This window comes from Microcaecilia unicolor, chromosome 1 (genome assembly GCF_901765095.1).
Source record: "Microcaecilia unicolor chromosome 1, aMicUni1.1, whole genome shotgun sequence".
In the NCBI taxonomy this organism is placed as follows: domain Eukaryota; kingdom Metazoa; phylum Chordata; class Amphibia; order Gymnophiona; family Siphonopidae; genus Microcaecilia; species Microcaecilia unicolor.
In genome coordinates this window covers 591696531-591712565 of record NC_044031.1, presented here as the reverse complement: position 1 = coordinate 591712565, position 16035 = coordinate 591696531, and the positions used below count along the sequence as shown (strand labels likewise).

Sequence of the window (16035 nt, the reverse complement as noted above, 5' to 3'; positions counted from 1 at the left end):
GCCACAAAAATGTGCCCTAAATGACCAGATGACCACTACTACTACTTAACATTTCTAGAGCGCTACTAGGGTTACGCAGCGCTGTACAGATTAACAAAAAGGACAGTCCCTGTTCCAAGGAGCTTACAATCTAATGGGCGAAATGTCAAGTTGGGGCAGTCTAGATTTCCTGAAAAGAGGTATGGTGGTTAGGTGCCGAAGGCGACATTGAAGAGGTGGGCTTTGAGCAAGGCTTTGAAGATGGGCAGGGAGGGGGCCTGGCATATGGTCTCAGGGAGTTTATTCCAGGCATGGGGTGAGGTGAGGCAGAAAGGGCGGAGCCTGGAGTTGGCGGTGGTGGAGAAGGGTACTGAAAGGAGGGATTTGTCTTGAGAATGGAGGTTCCGGGTAGGAATGTAAGGGGAGATGAGGGTAGAGAGGTAAGGAGGGGCTGTAGATCAAGTGTATTTGTAGGTTAATAGGAGAAGCTTAAACTGTATGTGGTACCTGATCGGAAGCCAGTGAAGTGACTTGAGGAGAGAGGTGCTATGAGTGTACTGGTCCAAGCGGAAGATAAGACGTGCAGCAGAGTTCTGAACGGACTGAAGGGGGGATAGATGGCAAAGTGGGAGGCCATTGAGGAGTAGGTTGCAGTAGTCAAGGCGAAAGGTAATGAGAGAGTGGATGAGAGTTCAGGTGGTGTGCTCAGAGAGGAAAGGGCGAATTTTGCTGATGTTATAAAGGAAGATGCGACAGGTCTTGGCTATCTGCTGGATATGCGCAGAGAAGGAGAGGAAGGAGTCGAAGATGACTCTGAGGTTGTGGGCAGATGAGATGGGGACAATGAGGGTGTTATCAACTGAGAGTGGAGGGAGAGGAGAAGTGGGTTTGGGAGGGAAGACAATAAGTTCGGTCTTGGCCATGTTCAGTTTCAAGTGGCGGTTGGACATCCAGGCCGCAATGTTGGATAAGCAGGCCGATACTTTAGCCTGGGTTTCTGCAGTGATGTCTGGTGTGGAGAGATAAAGCTGGGTGTCATCAGCATAAAGATGATATTGGAACCCATGAGAGGAGATTAGGGAGCCCAGGGAGGGGTGTAGATTGAAAAAAGAAGGGGTCCAAGGACAGATCCCTGAGGAACTCCAACAGAGAGCGGGATGGGGGTGGAGGAAGAACCATGAGAATGTACTCTGAAGGTACGGTGGGAGAGATAAGAGGAGAACCAGGAGAGGACAGAGCCCTGGAACCCAAATGAGGACAGTGTGGCGAGAAGTAAGTTGTGATTGACAGTGTCAAAAGCGGCGGATAGGTCGAGAAGGATGAGGATGGAGTAGTGACCTTTGGATTTGGCAAGGAACAGGTCATTGCAGACTTAAATAGTGCCGTTTCCATCGAGTGTAGGGGGCGAAAGCCGGATTGAAGCGGATAGAGGATGGCATGAGAGGAGAGAAAATCAAGGCAACGGCTGTGAACGGCGCGTTCAAGTATCTTGGAGAGGAAGGGTAGGAGGGAAATGGGGCGGTAGTTAGAGGGACAGGTAGGGTCAAGTGATGGTTTTTTGAGGAGTGGTGTGACTACAGCATGCTTGAAGTCACCACCGGAGAGAATTGGGGATGACCTCTCCTGACTCCCCCAGTGGTTACTAACTACCTCCTACCCTGAAAAAAAACAACTTTAAAAACTTTTGTCTTTTTTTTAGAGTATGGTTGAAGGACCTCCTTTGCTATGCCTCCGTCCCTGCGATGGCAGTTGAGGATGTCCTTTGCTATTTATTTATTTAGATTTTGCTCACACCTTTTTCAGTAGTAGCTCAAGGTGAGTTACATTCAAGTACACTGGATATTTCTATGCCTCTGTCCCTGCAACAGCAGTTGAGGATGTCCTTCGATATGCCTCCATCTGTGCGATGGCAGGTGAAGATGTCCAAAATGTGGATGTTTGTGAGAAGGACATCCATGCCTGGATGTTTCTGTGAGAAGGATGTCCATGCCTGCTATGCCTCTGACACCCCCTTTATTTAATTGGAGTTTTGATCACAAGTAGCAGCGGTGGGATTTGAATTGGCAACCTCTGGATTACAAGACCAGTGCTCTAACCACAAGGCCACTCCTTCACTCTGATCAATGGCTACAATGGAATATCTGAGGGTGCTCTTCAACAAAAATAGAATCTAAGTATAATATTAGCAGTAGGCTAATGTTTTCCTGGTTTTGATGAGATAGTTGCAGGGACGGAGGCATAGAAATATCCAGTGCACCTGAATGTAACTCACCTTGAGCTACTACTGAAAAAGGTGTGAGCAAAATCTAAATAAATAGCGAAGGACGTTCTCAACTGCCGTCACGGAGGCATAGCGAAGGACATCCTTCACCCATACTCTAAAAAAAAAGTGTTTAAACATTTTTCAGGATGGGAGGTGGTTAGTGACCACTGCATGCCTTTTTCCATTCAGTTAGTGCATCAGTTAGTCCACTGCAGTGCATTCAGTGCTATTTAACCAGCCAGGAATGGCTAATACTCAGTATGAAATAGCCAGTTATCTTTGCTGAATATTCGCATTTAGCGCATAGCAGCTAACCAGCCACATCGCGCAATATAACCAGCTACCTGCAAATATTCAGTGGTTTGCCAGCTAATTTTAGCACCCAAAGTGGACCCCATAAATAACAGTCCTATCTTTGGCCAATGCTGAATATTGATATAGCCAGTTAAGTTTAAGCTGGCATACAAAAAAACCCCAGATGTTCAATATCTGTCACAGAAAACAGCCCAGCATTGAAAATCTGGGCTCAGCGCCGATTGCAGCACTTAGCCGGCCTGCCTCCCGTGGGCTGAACATCAGCCCCCAAGTCTGTCACGGCATCTTGTTGCCAAGATGCCATTATAGAATACTCATAAATATATCTTAAATATTTTTGTGGACCATCAGAAAGTGAGTACTATTTTTTCCAAGCGTGAGGCAGAATACTTGTACACCACACTCCAAATCCTCATCGGTCCTTATTTTTGCATGTGTACTTTTCTGCATATGTATAACATCCACTATAGAAATTCTTCATTCAATGCTAAAATGCAAAATAGTCCATGTGTAGTAAAACACTTATCTGAAATGGGCGCATAATTCCAAGCTGCCTCTCACAATCGGAGCTTAGAATGCTGCACTTCTGTCCACAAACTGCACTTCAATCCAACATAGTGCTATCTCTCGCTACCATAGCTGCTTAAGGGAAAGAATTCTGAAAAAGAGCAAAAAAATTAGAATTATCTTCTTTAACATATCCAGGTCTCAATTCATGTTCACAAAAAATTACTAATACTCATAAAGATTTGGCATTCTTCCATGCATTGAATATCCCACTAAATGGAGGCAGCATCCACTGCTGCTTATAAGGAAGAGACATGACATTCACCAATTTATTTATTTTATTTGTATCCCACATTTTCCCACCTATTTGTAGGCTCAATGTGACTTACATAGTACCGGAGAGGCGTTTGCAGACTCCAGTGTAAACAAATACAAAGTGATATTGTGGTAAGATAAAGTTCGTGTGCCACAGCCACATTAGGGAATCGTACAACAGAAGAGTTGTGTTATGTCCATTACGTACTTTAGTTTTGTTGTGTTGCAGAGCTCAGGCATTTATGTTGGATTGGTAGGGTATGCCTTTTTAAACAGGTTCATTTTTAGTTTTTTCCGGACGTTTAGGTGGTCGTATGTAGTTTTCAAGGCTTTTGGTAGTGTGCTCCACAGTTGTGTGCTTATGTAGGAGAAACTGGATGCTAAGTTGATTTATATTTGAGTCCTTTGCAGCTTGGGTAGTGCAGATTTAGGTACGTTCATGTCCACGTATTTGTATTCAGATATAGAATACTAGCATAAGCGACATTGACACCCATCAAGGAAGGTGCCAACAGTTACGTCAAGAAAATGGCAGGAAAGAACATTTAATTGGCATGTCATGCCTTCTCAGAGGACTTAAGAGGCCCAAGGCTAAAAGGACAGTTCTATAAGGTGCGCCTCAATTTAGGTGTCACATTTGTACATCAGTTTATAAAACAGCTGCACTTATATGCGTAAATGACATTAATTGGTGCTATTCTATAAAATGCATGCCAAAATTGCTTAGTATGTAAGATTGATGGGGTGGTGTATGGGAAGGTTATGGGCATGTCTGAAAGAGACGTGTGTAACGTATTGAATAAGTTACATACACTTCAAGGCACACTTATGTGTCAACAATTATGACTGTCATTAGCTTGGTGTAACTGTTGGCGCCTACCTTTATGCATACCAAAGCAGTACCAATGCTGACTTACACTAGTACAAGATGCAGCTATAGAATTGGCACAGTGCATGGCATTAGGGCACCTAAACCTTGGCACCAATTGATAGAATTGCCACCAAAGCCCATATCTACTATAATAAAAAGCAACCTCAACATTCTGAGGACACTGACGTCACTGAAGTCAGTCAGTCTCCCAGAACGGTTCGTGGATTCATGATGGTGAAGCCACCCCACTGACCCGTGCCCCGCCCTCGCTTCAAACGTCATCCCGTGAGCACAAGCCCTGTCTGCTCACTACAGCGTCATCTTCGGCGTTCCTAGCCTGTGGAGGCAGGGCTTCTGTGCGTCTGACGTCCTGCACGTGCATGACGTCAGACGCACAGAACTCCGCCCTGTACAGCTACCAACGCCGACGATGACGCCGTAGTCAGCACACAGGACTTGTGGTGGCGGGGTTCCGGGTCCCCCGCCGCCAAACTAACGCGAAGGTGGGTGCGATGGGCATGGTGGGTCGGATCGCTGCGGCTAATGCATCGCTGTGGGTGGGATGGCGCCGGGAGGGGGGGCATCGCACCTCACAGGCAACTGCTAAATGAGGAAAACCTTGCTAGCGCCCGTTTCATTTGTGTCAGAAACGGGCCTTTTTTACTAGTATTTACAGAAATTATTGTTATCTTTATTTTTATTCTGAATTTTAGTATTCTACCACCTAAGAAAGCACCATTTGTTTCTTCATAAAAAAAAAAAAATATTTGCACCTACTTCACGTAACAATATCAGCTCCTAGTTAATAGAATTATTATTCTTTTCTTCCAAGGACTGCTGTTCCTCTTCTTTGGACAAAGTGGAAAAATCAGTTTCTGTTCCATTTCCATTTACCTTCATTTAGGGGCTAAAAAAAGACACCAAAGGGCATGATATTTGTAGCCATGAATCTTTACTCTCTCATTTTTCTCTCTCACTTCCAGTGGTGTGCTGGTAAATTTTTAACAGGCTCTCTCCCCGGGTATAGCCAGCCCTGCAATTTGGGGGGGGGGGGGGGGGCGAGGTGGACTGGGCAGGAAAGATCCCCCACTTTTTCCTGCCCGCTGCCGGCGCTGACCCTCCCACTGCCGCATCGTCTTTAAAATGGCTGCCGAGACTTACAAAGGCGGCCTCGCAAGACTCCAGTGGAAGTCTCGCGAGGCCGCCACTGCATCTCGGCAGCCATTTTTAAAGAGCAATGCGGCAGCGGGCAGTAAAGACTGGGGATCTTTCTTGCCCCGAAGAATCCACTAGACCACCAGGGCGACTGCCTTCAGGTATGTGCTGGGACCCTGCGGCTCAAGGGGAGGAGAGGCAAACCGACTCACAAAATGCTACAAAAATTAACAATCGGCTCTTGCGAGCCGGCTCCAGCACATCAGTGCTCACCTCCATACTTTGGGCTCCAAATCAGTCTTAAGGGGAACTCTATCTCAGCCAACTCTTTTGGTCCCTGCCCAGTGGCGTAGCCAGACCTGACATTTTGGCTGGGCCCAGAGCTAATATGGGTGGTGGGTGGGCACTAATATATATATATATATATATATATATAGGCATGAGTAGTGCGCCCTACTTCTAGCATTTTTCCTCTCTCTCCCTCCTTTCATCCAGCATTTCTCCTGTTTCTCTCTCCATCTGACCAACCAAGGTCTCCCCCTTGCTCCCCTTCCTTCTCCCCAACAGCTTGTCTCTCCCTGCCCTTTTCCATGTCCCCTCTTTCCATTCATCTTTCTCTCTGTACCCTTCTTCTATCCAGCATCCCAACTCTTTCTTTCCATCCAGCATGTCCCCTTTCTCTCTCTCCCTTCCACCAACATCTTCTCTCGCTCTCCACCTTCTGTCCAGTGTCTCCCTCCTTTCATCCATCTCCTCTCTCTTCCTCCTTTCATTCAGTGTCTCCCCTTTTTCTTTCCCCATCCAACATCTTTAATCTCTCTATCCCCCCCCCCCCCATGCAACATACACCCTGACACACTATCTTCCTCCTCCCCTTCCAAACAAAATATTTTTCCTACACCCCGGCATCCACGTACCTTAGTTCCCCAGGCACCCAAACAGCTGTTGAGATCAGCTCAACTGCATCCCTTCTACACGCTGCCACTGTGAGCAGCCTCAACAAAAGAAGAAAATGAAGCGCGGGGCCGCAGCAGCCTTCAGGCATGCGCTGTCGGTCTGCCGGTCCTCAGCCCTCGTCGGAACAGGAAATTGACGTCAGCGGGGGCAGAAGATGGCAGAGCCGACAGCGCATGCCTGAAGGCTGTTGCGGTCCCGCACTTCATTTTCTTCTTTTGCTGAGGCTGCTCACAGAGAAGCAGCGGTGGCGGAGGATCATCGCAGCAGCAGCGGAAGACTTTCCCGCTTTGGCGGGAGTGCGGAAGATGACCTGCCAAAGCGAGAGTCTCCCACTGAATGTGGGAGACTTCGCAGGCAGGCGGGCGGGCGGGCCTGGGCCCACCCAGGCCCACCTGTAGCTACACCCCTGTCCCTGCCCCTTCAGCAACAGTGCTAAAGGACCCCACTAATTTCTCTTTCCTTAAGTAACATGAAAGTGGCCAGTGTACACTCCTAAATCCTGACACCTACACCAAGGGCCATGAAAGTCACCATGACAATGCTTTGAGACCTGAGGAGCTTGGATCTTCATCCTGAATCTCCTGCCTGGCAGTATATCATGCTATTACAAAGTCAAAGTAGGGTATACACAGAAAGCAGCAAATATGAGTTATCTTGTTGGGCAGACTGGATGGACCGTGCAGGTCTTTTTCTGCCGTCATCTACTATGTTACTATGTTACTATGTAACCCAATCAAATAATTTGTATTGCATCTTTCAGATTAATAAAACAGTGCTGTCCATGAGTTAGAAGTGAAAAGAATACCCAGATTTCCAGCATTTTAATCTGAACCACAATTCTGATTGCAGTACACATTTCCTGAGATTGCCCCTGTCTGGAGCTTATCACTTTACAATTATTCTAATTAGGAAAAATGGCAACCATCTTGGGACAGGATCTTAATCTAACCTCAGCACTATGCTGCCCCTTACTGAAACCATGCTGGGACATTAGTTCAGTAACGGTTTCGAGGGATGATGATTTACTAGTGATGAATCACCACTGCTGGTATTAACTATTATCAGTTCTAATTCTGTTGTCTCAATCCATTTCACTTGTAGGAACTCATCACTGCCTGGTACATCGGGTTTCTGACACTTATTCTCTCCTCATTTCTTGTGTACCTGGTTGAGAAAGATGTTCCTGAAACAAATGAAAAGGGGTCACTAGAAGCAGAAGATTTTGAAACCTATGCAGATGCGCTTTGGTGGGGGCTGGTAAGTTAGTTCACAAGTTGTCCATCAAATGCTTCACCATAGGATCCTGTTTTTCTTCAGGTTTTACCCACTGAGGGGGCCCTTTTACTAAGCTGCATTAAGAGCTAATGTGTGCCTTGCACAGTAAAAAATGGAGACTGTGGGACATACTCAAGCATCCTGTGGTAACTTTGCAACCTGCAGGCACTAAAAAATGTTCTTATTTTTTTTAGGTGGTATGTCAGGGATGGAGAGTGAGCATTCTTGTGCTAACCAGTTAGCACATCTACTTTACTGCATGCTAACTGGTTGGTACACAAATAATGCAGGAGCCTTTACTGCCTACAAAACAGGTGGCAGTAAGTGCTTCCACTTCCTTAAACCATTCTCCAACTGTTCTTGTTTCCAATGAATGTTAATGCAATCCTACATAAGAACAGTGGCCAATCCAGGTTACAAGTACCTGGCAAGATTCTAAAACAATAAAACAGATTTTATGCTGCTTATCTTACAAATATGCAGTGGATTTTCCTCAAGTCCATTTTAAAAATGACTTATGAACTTTTCTTTTAGGAAGCTATCCAAAAAACTGCTTTTACCACATTCTTTGGCAATGAATTTTAGAGTTTAATTACACATTGAGTGAAGAAATATTTTCTCCGGTTTGCTTTATGTTTACTACTTAGTAGCTTCATTGCGTGCACCCTAGTCCTTGTATTTTTGGAAAGAGGAAACAAGCGATTCACCTCTACCCTGTTCCACTCTACTCAGTATTTTTTAGCCCTCTATCATATCTTCCCTCAGCCATCTTTCCACCAAGCTGAGGATCCCTAGCCTCTTTAGCCTTTCCTCATAGAGAAGCCATCCTATCCCCTTTATCATTTTTGATGCCCTTCTCTGTACCTTTTCTAATTCTATATCTTTTATTTATTTATTTTATTTATTTGTTGCATTTGTATCCCACATTTCCCCACCTATTTGCAGGCTCAATGTGGCTTACATAGTACCTGAGAGGCGTTTGCCGACACCGGTGTGAACAAATACAAAGTGATGTGGTAGGCAAAGTTCGTGTGGCACAGCCACATTAGGGAATCATACAGCAGGAGAGTTGTGTTATGTCCTTACATACTTTAGTTTTGTTGTGTTGCAGAGATCAGGCATTTAAGTTGGATCATTAGGGTATTCCTTTTTAAACAGGTTATTTTTTAGTGTTTTCTGGAAGTTGAGGTGGTCGTAAGTCGTTTTCAAGGCTCTCGGTAATGTGTTCCATAGTTGTGTGCTTATGTAGGAAAAACTGGATGTGTAAGTTGATTTGTATTTTAGTTCTTTGCAACTTGGGTAGTGCAGATTTAGATATGTTCGTGTTGATTTAGATGTGTTTCTATCTGGTAGGTCGATCAAGTCTGTCATGAATTGTCAGGTTCTCAGGTTCAGAGCCCGCGGGGCTGGGCTCTTGAGCAAACGTGAGCCCTTGGGCTGCTGACGAGGAGTGACAGCAGCAGGCAAAACCCAACAACCAACGCTGGGCAAGCACACCGGCACCGGCAGGGACTGCAGGCACCGCCCAGCAACCGGAACACACGAACTGGAATCCCCCGGACTGGAGGACACCGGACTGGAACACTGGACTGGAATCCCCCGGACTGGAGGACACAGGACTGGAACACTGGATTGGAGCACAGCTTCACCTGCGCTTGGCCACTACCCCCCGCAAGGGTTGAGCCCTTGGGTTCGAGTGGCCGGCAGGACTTACCGGATACCGGATGACACAGGGACCAGGACTGGAAACAGAAGAGGCAGCAGTGCTCCAAGAAACTGGACTAACCAGGGCACTCCTAGGCCTACACTAACAAAAGGACTTCCTAAGCCCTAAACTAACAAGCTAAACACAAAACTAACAAGCTTCCTAAGCACTACTCTAGCAAGCTAGATACAAAACTAACAAGGTGCTTCCTAAGCATTACTCTGGCAAGCTAGATACCAAACTAACAAGGCGCTTCCTAAGCACTACTCTAGCAAGCTAGACACCAAACTAACAAGGTGCTTCCTACAGCACCAAAACCCAAACAGCAAAGACTGCAATGCTCCCAATAGCACAAACACCAGAAGTACTTCTAACAGCAAAATCTGTAGTGTTCCTAACAACACCAAACCCTGAAGCACTTCTAACAGTAACAGAGCTTCCAAAGCCCTACACACAGCAATGCTTCCAAAACCAAGAGGGAAAAGCAGGGGAACCACAAGGGAAAAGCAGGAAAGCTAAACACACAGACACCAGTGCACACTGCACTAACACTAACCTGGACCTTAGCAAAAGCAAGCAGGGAAACTAGACACAAAGTCAGAAGTGCACACTGCACCACCCTACCTAAAGCAAACACCACCGTTGCGAAGGCCCTGAAGGAAACAACACCACTTCCTTATCAAGGCCCTCCCTGATGATGTCACACTCCCTAGACCTAGGCAAAAGCACCCTGACCCAGAGAGGCCCAACCCACACCAATGCAACACCGTGAAGCACTTGAAGCCAGAACACCCAAAGAGAAGTAGAGCTAACTCAGTCCACCCACACAGCTGTAGTAAAGTGAAACAATTAACCCCATGCTGCTGGAAGCTGCCAGCACAGAGAGACAGAGCCAGCTCAGAAAGGACAGACAAAAGAAACAGAAGCCAGCTAAGAAGCTGACCCCCAGGAAAGAGGTAAGCTTGAGAGGGGTTCTGACCCCAATCATAACATGAATCCCGGGGCTTCACCGTAGATAAGTTTGTGAACCAGGGTGCAGATTTTGAAAGCAATGCGTTTTTTGATTGGGAGCCAGTGTAGTTTTTCACGGAGGGGTTTTGCACTTTCGAATCATGTCTTTCCAAATCTAAGTCTGGCTGCCGTGTTTTGAGTGGTCTGAAGTTTCTTTAAGGTCAGTTCTTTGCATCCCGCATAAATGCCATTGCAGTAGTCGACGTGGCTTAGTACCATTGACTGTATCAGGTTGCGAAATGTATCCCTTGGGAAGAATTGTTTCACGCGTTTGAGTTTCCACATTGAGTGGAACATTTTCTTTGTTTTGGATTTCACTTGGCTCTCTAGTGTTAAGTTGCGGTCCATTGTAACGCTGAGGATTTTCAGGCTTTCTGAGATAGGAAGGGTGTGATCTGGGCTGTTGATACTTGTGGGGTTGTCCATGCTGTGTTGGGATGTGAGGTTGAGACAATGTGTTTTTTCTTTGTTGATTTAGTTGAAATTCATTTGCCCATGAGTCCATGATGTTCAAGCTGAGCTTGATTTTCATTGGTGATTTCTGTCAATTTAGTATTGTAAGGAATGTATATTGTGACATCATCTGCATAGATGAAAGGATTGAGGCCTTGGTTGGATAATGACTTGGTTAGTGGGGTCATCATTAGGTTGAATAGGATCAGAGATAGCGGTGATCCTTCTGGTACTCCACAGTCTGCTTTCCACGGTGATGATATGTTTGAGTTTGATTTTACTTGATATGTTCTTGTGGTTAGGAAACCCTTGATCCAACTAAATATATTTCCACCAATCCCGAAGTTATCTAGTAATCTTATTAATATATTATGGTTTACCATGTCGAATGCACTAGACATGCTGAATTGGAAGAGAAGGATGTTTTTGCCTATTGCTATTTCCTGTTTGAATTTGGTGAGGAGAGTGAGTAGTACTTTTCCAGTGCTGTGGAGGGGGCGAAATCCTGACTGTGATTCGTGTAGTAATGAGAATTTGTTTATATAATGTGTAAGTTGTTTGGTTACCGTGCTTTCCATCAGTTTGACTACCAATGGGATAGATGCTACTGGTCGGTAGTTAGTGATTTTGTTTGTATTTTTCTTGGTATCTTTTGGTATCGGGTAAGTAGGACATTGCCATTATCCTTGGGGAAGAGACCTTGCTGAAGCATGTAATTTAGGTGGGATGTGAGGTCTGCTATGAAGCGGTGGATGTGGTGGAGTCGAGGACTGTTCTAGAATTTAAAAAGGCATGGGATAAGCATGTGGGATCGCTTAGGAACAGGAAGAATTAGGGGTTACAGAGGATGGGCAAACTGGATGGGCCATATGGCCTTTATCTGCCGTCATGTTTCTCTCTCTTCTGCATCTTATGAGGAAAATAAGGACAAATCTGAATTTTTGATCCCAAACATTGTTTATTCATTTTGTGGAAATATAATCTTTAAAATGTATTTCATTTAGGTTCCAGTGCAAAAAACACATTCAATGTAGTCCTTTCTGTAATTACTTTCAAAGAGCTTTCAAAAAACTGTCAAATTCACAGCCTGCAGTGAAGCTTGACAACCAGAGGAATCTGACGATTGATTTAATGTCCTAGACCCAGACAAATGCTGTGCCCTCAACATTGGAGGCATATTTTCAGATGAAAATTAAAGGACTTCTCTCAGGTACTTTTGGACCATAGCCAGTGGTGAAATTACTGGTGACTTTGGAAAGTTAAGGAACCTTAAGTTGTTTCTTCTGAGCTGATTGTCCATATGCTCTAGCTTCCTAGTCAAAGCCATTCTATCACAGACCTGCATCTCTGCTAATGATTGTAAATTACTCAGGTGCTCCTCCACCTGAGAAAACCATGCAGAGTGATGTGTATGCCCCTCTTCCAGAACCTTTATAGCAGTAGACAAATTTGAAAAATCTTGATGAACTTTACCCACAAAAGTAGAGAAAGAAAGCTCCAAACCTTTAATTGCATCTCACTGGGAATCCAAAGTAATAACTGGTGGTCTCGAAGCCTTAACTTGCTGTAGAAACTTCTACAAACTTTCTACCCATGACCTCTTAAATTGTATTAAAACCCTGGTTTATGTACCAGTGGTATAGTTGGGAATTACATTTCTAGTATTTGGTTTAACTTGCTCCAGAACATCTTTCTGTAGAAGCAGACCTTCTGCTGCTGTTCCAGCAAAAACAGTCAGCAGAGCTGATCTCATGGAAGAGCCTCCCTGCACACTTGGCTGCGGCATCAACGATTCATGTAGTGCCGGGTCAAGCTGCTCTTCCATGGTATCCATTCCGGGTCTTGGCGGTGCAGTATGTGCTTCGGGGCTAAGTGAGAAAGTAGTGGAGCCTTCTCAAAGGTGGTTTACTGCCGAATAGGGGTGATTCCAAATGCATCCAAAGTCAGCTGGTCCGGTGGGGAAGTCACGGTGGTTGCCGAGGGAGCAGCAACCCTTTTAGCCTTCTGTTTCCCCATTCAGGGGCTCAAACCAGCACAACTCCTCAGAGCGAACAAGGAGCTTACACACGGGTGTCTACTCCAAATGCCATCTTGGCTTACCAGTAACCTTACCTTTATGTTTGTATCTTTATGTCTTTTGCTAATCTTGTGTATGTTCATTGCTAGCCTGCTAGAATCGTGGTGAGTAGATGGTCCAAACACAGTGTAAATATATAAATGTAAAAACAGCTCAGCAAAAATCTTAGGGGATTTTTCTCTGCTTTCTACTATTCTGTGGGTTTTCAAAGTTGTTGACTGACTCTCTTACCCTCAGAAAAATAGTGATGCCTGTACATAATTCTTGATTGTTTAAACAAAGGTCAATAGAACGTCTGACTAGGAAGCAATTTAGGCTTTTTCATATACCATCTCTTTGTCCAGTCAACTAGGAGCGAATGACAAATTTTCAAAAATGAAAGAGATGGAGATTAGCTTTCTCCAGTTTTCTCTGATAATTTATAGACCCATTGGGCTCACTATTAAGCCTGGCATTGACTGGCATTGAATATCCTTTTTTTTTTGGCTGCTAAAAAGTTAACCAGCTCTGCCAATATTCAGCACTAACCGGTTAACTTTGTAGTGATCAAAGATACACCTGCTATAAGTGGTCTATTTTGACTGCTCAATGTAGCCTGTTAGGCACTGACTATTTACGCCTAACCAGTTATGTCGCACAATGTAGACGGTTAGCAGCTAGCCATTAACCAGGATATTCAGTGAGCGATAACTAGTTATCTCCCACTGAATATCCATGGTTAGGCACTTAAACCCTATTTAGCCGGCCAGGAGCCATTCCTGGCCAGTTAAATAGTTTTGAATATCGAGGGGATTGGATTTTGTGTACAGTAGTCACAGCTTACCAAGTAGGAAGTTAGCAACAGATCCAAGGAATGGGAACTGACAAAAAGAAACAGCCAGTGTTCAACGTTACTTGAATTGATTAGAGCTCCCCCTGCTCTGTCGCGGGGGGGGGGGGGGGGGGGGGGGGTTACATAAACAGTCATTTGATAAAGTAAAGCTTAAGTTCAGTGTAAGAATTTAGCAATTTTTTCCCCACAAAAATCATTTCCACTTTGAACAAGAATTTTATATAGTTGTCATGTTCCTTCTATTGTGTTGGGTGCAGAAATTAAACATAGAATTGAAAAGGGCTGTATAATTCTTGTAGTTTCTATCTTTATTTTATGGTATGAAGACCACAATTTCTCCTGACAGGTTACTCTTGCGACCATAGGCTACGGTGACAAAACTCCAAAGACGTGGGAGGGACGGTTGATAGCTGCCACATTCTCTTTAATTGGGGTCTCCTTTTTTGCTCTTCCTGCTGTAAGTAAGCTTTATCTCATTTATCAGTCTGTTGAGAAACATTCAATTTCAGGCATAAAGTTATCATTGTGACAATTATACCACGCTTTCCTTGTAGCATCTGAAAAGATTTGTGCACACATTACAGGTTGCAAAAGCACTGTTCCTCAACCAGAAACAATGCCTCATGCAAGTGGACAAGAAAACTTCAGATGATATTTTTTTTTACTAAGTTGGCCTATGATAGCATCAAACGTTTGCTTGCCTTGCTTGGAATCTCACAAACACTTTGAAAATCTTTATATCAGATCCTGCTAGAAAAACAGAGCAACAAGCATCTTCATGGCAAATTAAAGGCTAACAACTGTGCGAGAAAATCAGTTGACTGAAAGAAACTGAAGGCCACCAAGAGGGGCATAATTGAACGGGGTGCCCATGTTTTCATGAGGGTGTCCTTGCAGGATGGCCCCGCAAAGGGGTGGGGAAACCCGTATTATCGAAACAAGATGGGCGTCCATCTTTTGTTTCGATAATACGGTTGGGGACGCCCAAATCCTGAAATTTAGGTCGACCTTAGAGATGGTCGGCCTAAATGTTGAGATGGTTGACCTTAGAGATGGTCGTTCCCGGTTTTTAGCCATATGGAAACCGAGGACACCCATCTCAAAAACGACCAAATCCAAGCCCTTTGGTCATGGGAGGAGCCAGAAGTCATAGTGCACTGGTCCCCCTGATATGCCAGGACACCAACCGGGCACCCTAGGGGGCACTGCAGTGGACTTCACAAATTGCTCCCAGGTGCATAGCTCCCTTACCTTGTGTGCTGAGCCCCCCAAACCCACTCCCCACAACTGTATATCACTACCATAGCCCTAAGGGGTGAAGGAGGGCACCTACATGTGAGTACAGTGGGTTTCGGGTGGGTTTTGGAGGGCTCACATTTACCACCACAAGTGTAACAGGTAGGGGGGGATGGGCCAGGGTCTGCCTGCCTGAAGTGCACTGCACCCACTAAAACTGTTCCAGGGACCTGCATACTGCTGTCATGGAGTTGGGTATGACATTTGAGGCTGGCAAAAAAAAAAAAATAATACGTTTTTTTTAGGGTGAGAGGGAGGGTAAGGGGAGGTCATCCCCGATACCCTCCGGTGGTCATCTGGTCAGTTTGGGCACCTTTTCATGGCTTGGTCGCAAGAAAAAAATGGACCAAGTAAAGTCGGCCAAGTGCTCGTTTTGTTCAATGTAGCTAGATCCCTAGTGCTAAAAATTAAAATGTATTTTTTAGCACGTAGAAAGTACATGCTGATGCCAAAATTACTGAGCGCACCTTGCAGTAAGGCATTTTAAGCTGCAATAAGCACGCTATTAGTGCTTATTGCAGCTTAGTAAAAGACCCCATAGTTATCAATTGTTTTTAGCACTGGGGGCATAGCTACATTGCCGCGTTCTAACCTTTTAGCACATGGTTAGCGTGTGAGCCCTTACAGATACTAATGGGAAATTAGAACATGACCATTAATAGAGAAAAACAGAAATTTGTCCATTTTACCTATGCAGTAAAAATGGCCTTAGTGCACGGGAATGACCTATGTAAGTACACACTAAGGCCACTTTTCACCGCAGTTTGGTAAAAGGGCCCCTATAATTGATCTTAATTGGCATTAATTGACACTAATTAGCAGTTATAGCACACCGACTAAATGCAGTTACTTGCATAAGTTGTGAGCAGAAATCTATCATGGGCAATTGCAAGGGGGGAGGGGACATGGACCTGGGAGGGGCATGGGAAGGTCAGGGGCATGCTTAGAACTTACGTACACAGGATATAGAATATGAGCATTAATGTGCCTAACTGCCTACATTTAGGGCAGCCATTTCCAGCAG

The 16035-nt window shown here is 44.9% G+C and overlaps 1 protein-coding gene across 1 annotated transcript in view; it reads left to right on the top strand.

Annotated features, from left to right (window-relative positions):
* The window catches only part of KCNQ3 (potassium voltage-gated channel subfamily Q member 3), a 379802-nt gene that overhangs the window by 281119 nt on the left and 82648 nt on the right, over positions 1 to 16035 (top strand). Inside the window, exons 5-6 of the mRNA XM_030189943.1 lie at positions 7464 to 7619; positions 14062 to 14172. Coding sequence (XP_030045803.1) covers positions 7464 to 7619; positions 14062 to 14172 — 267 coding nt within the window. The remainder of the gene's footprint in view (positions 1 to 7463; positions 7620 to 14061; positions 14173 to 16035) is intronic.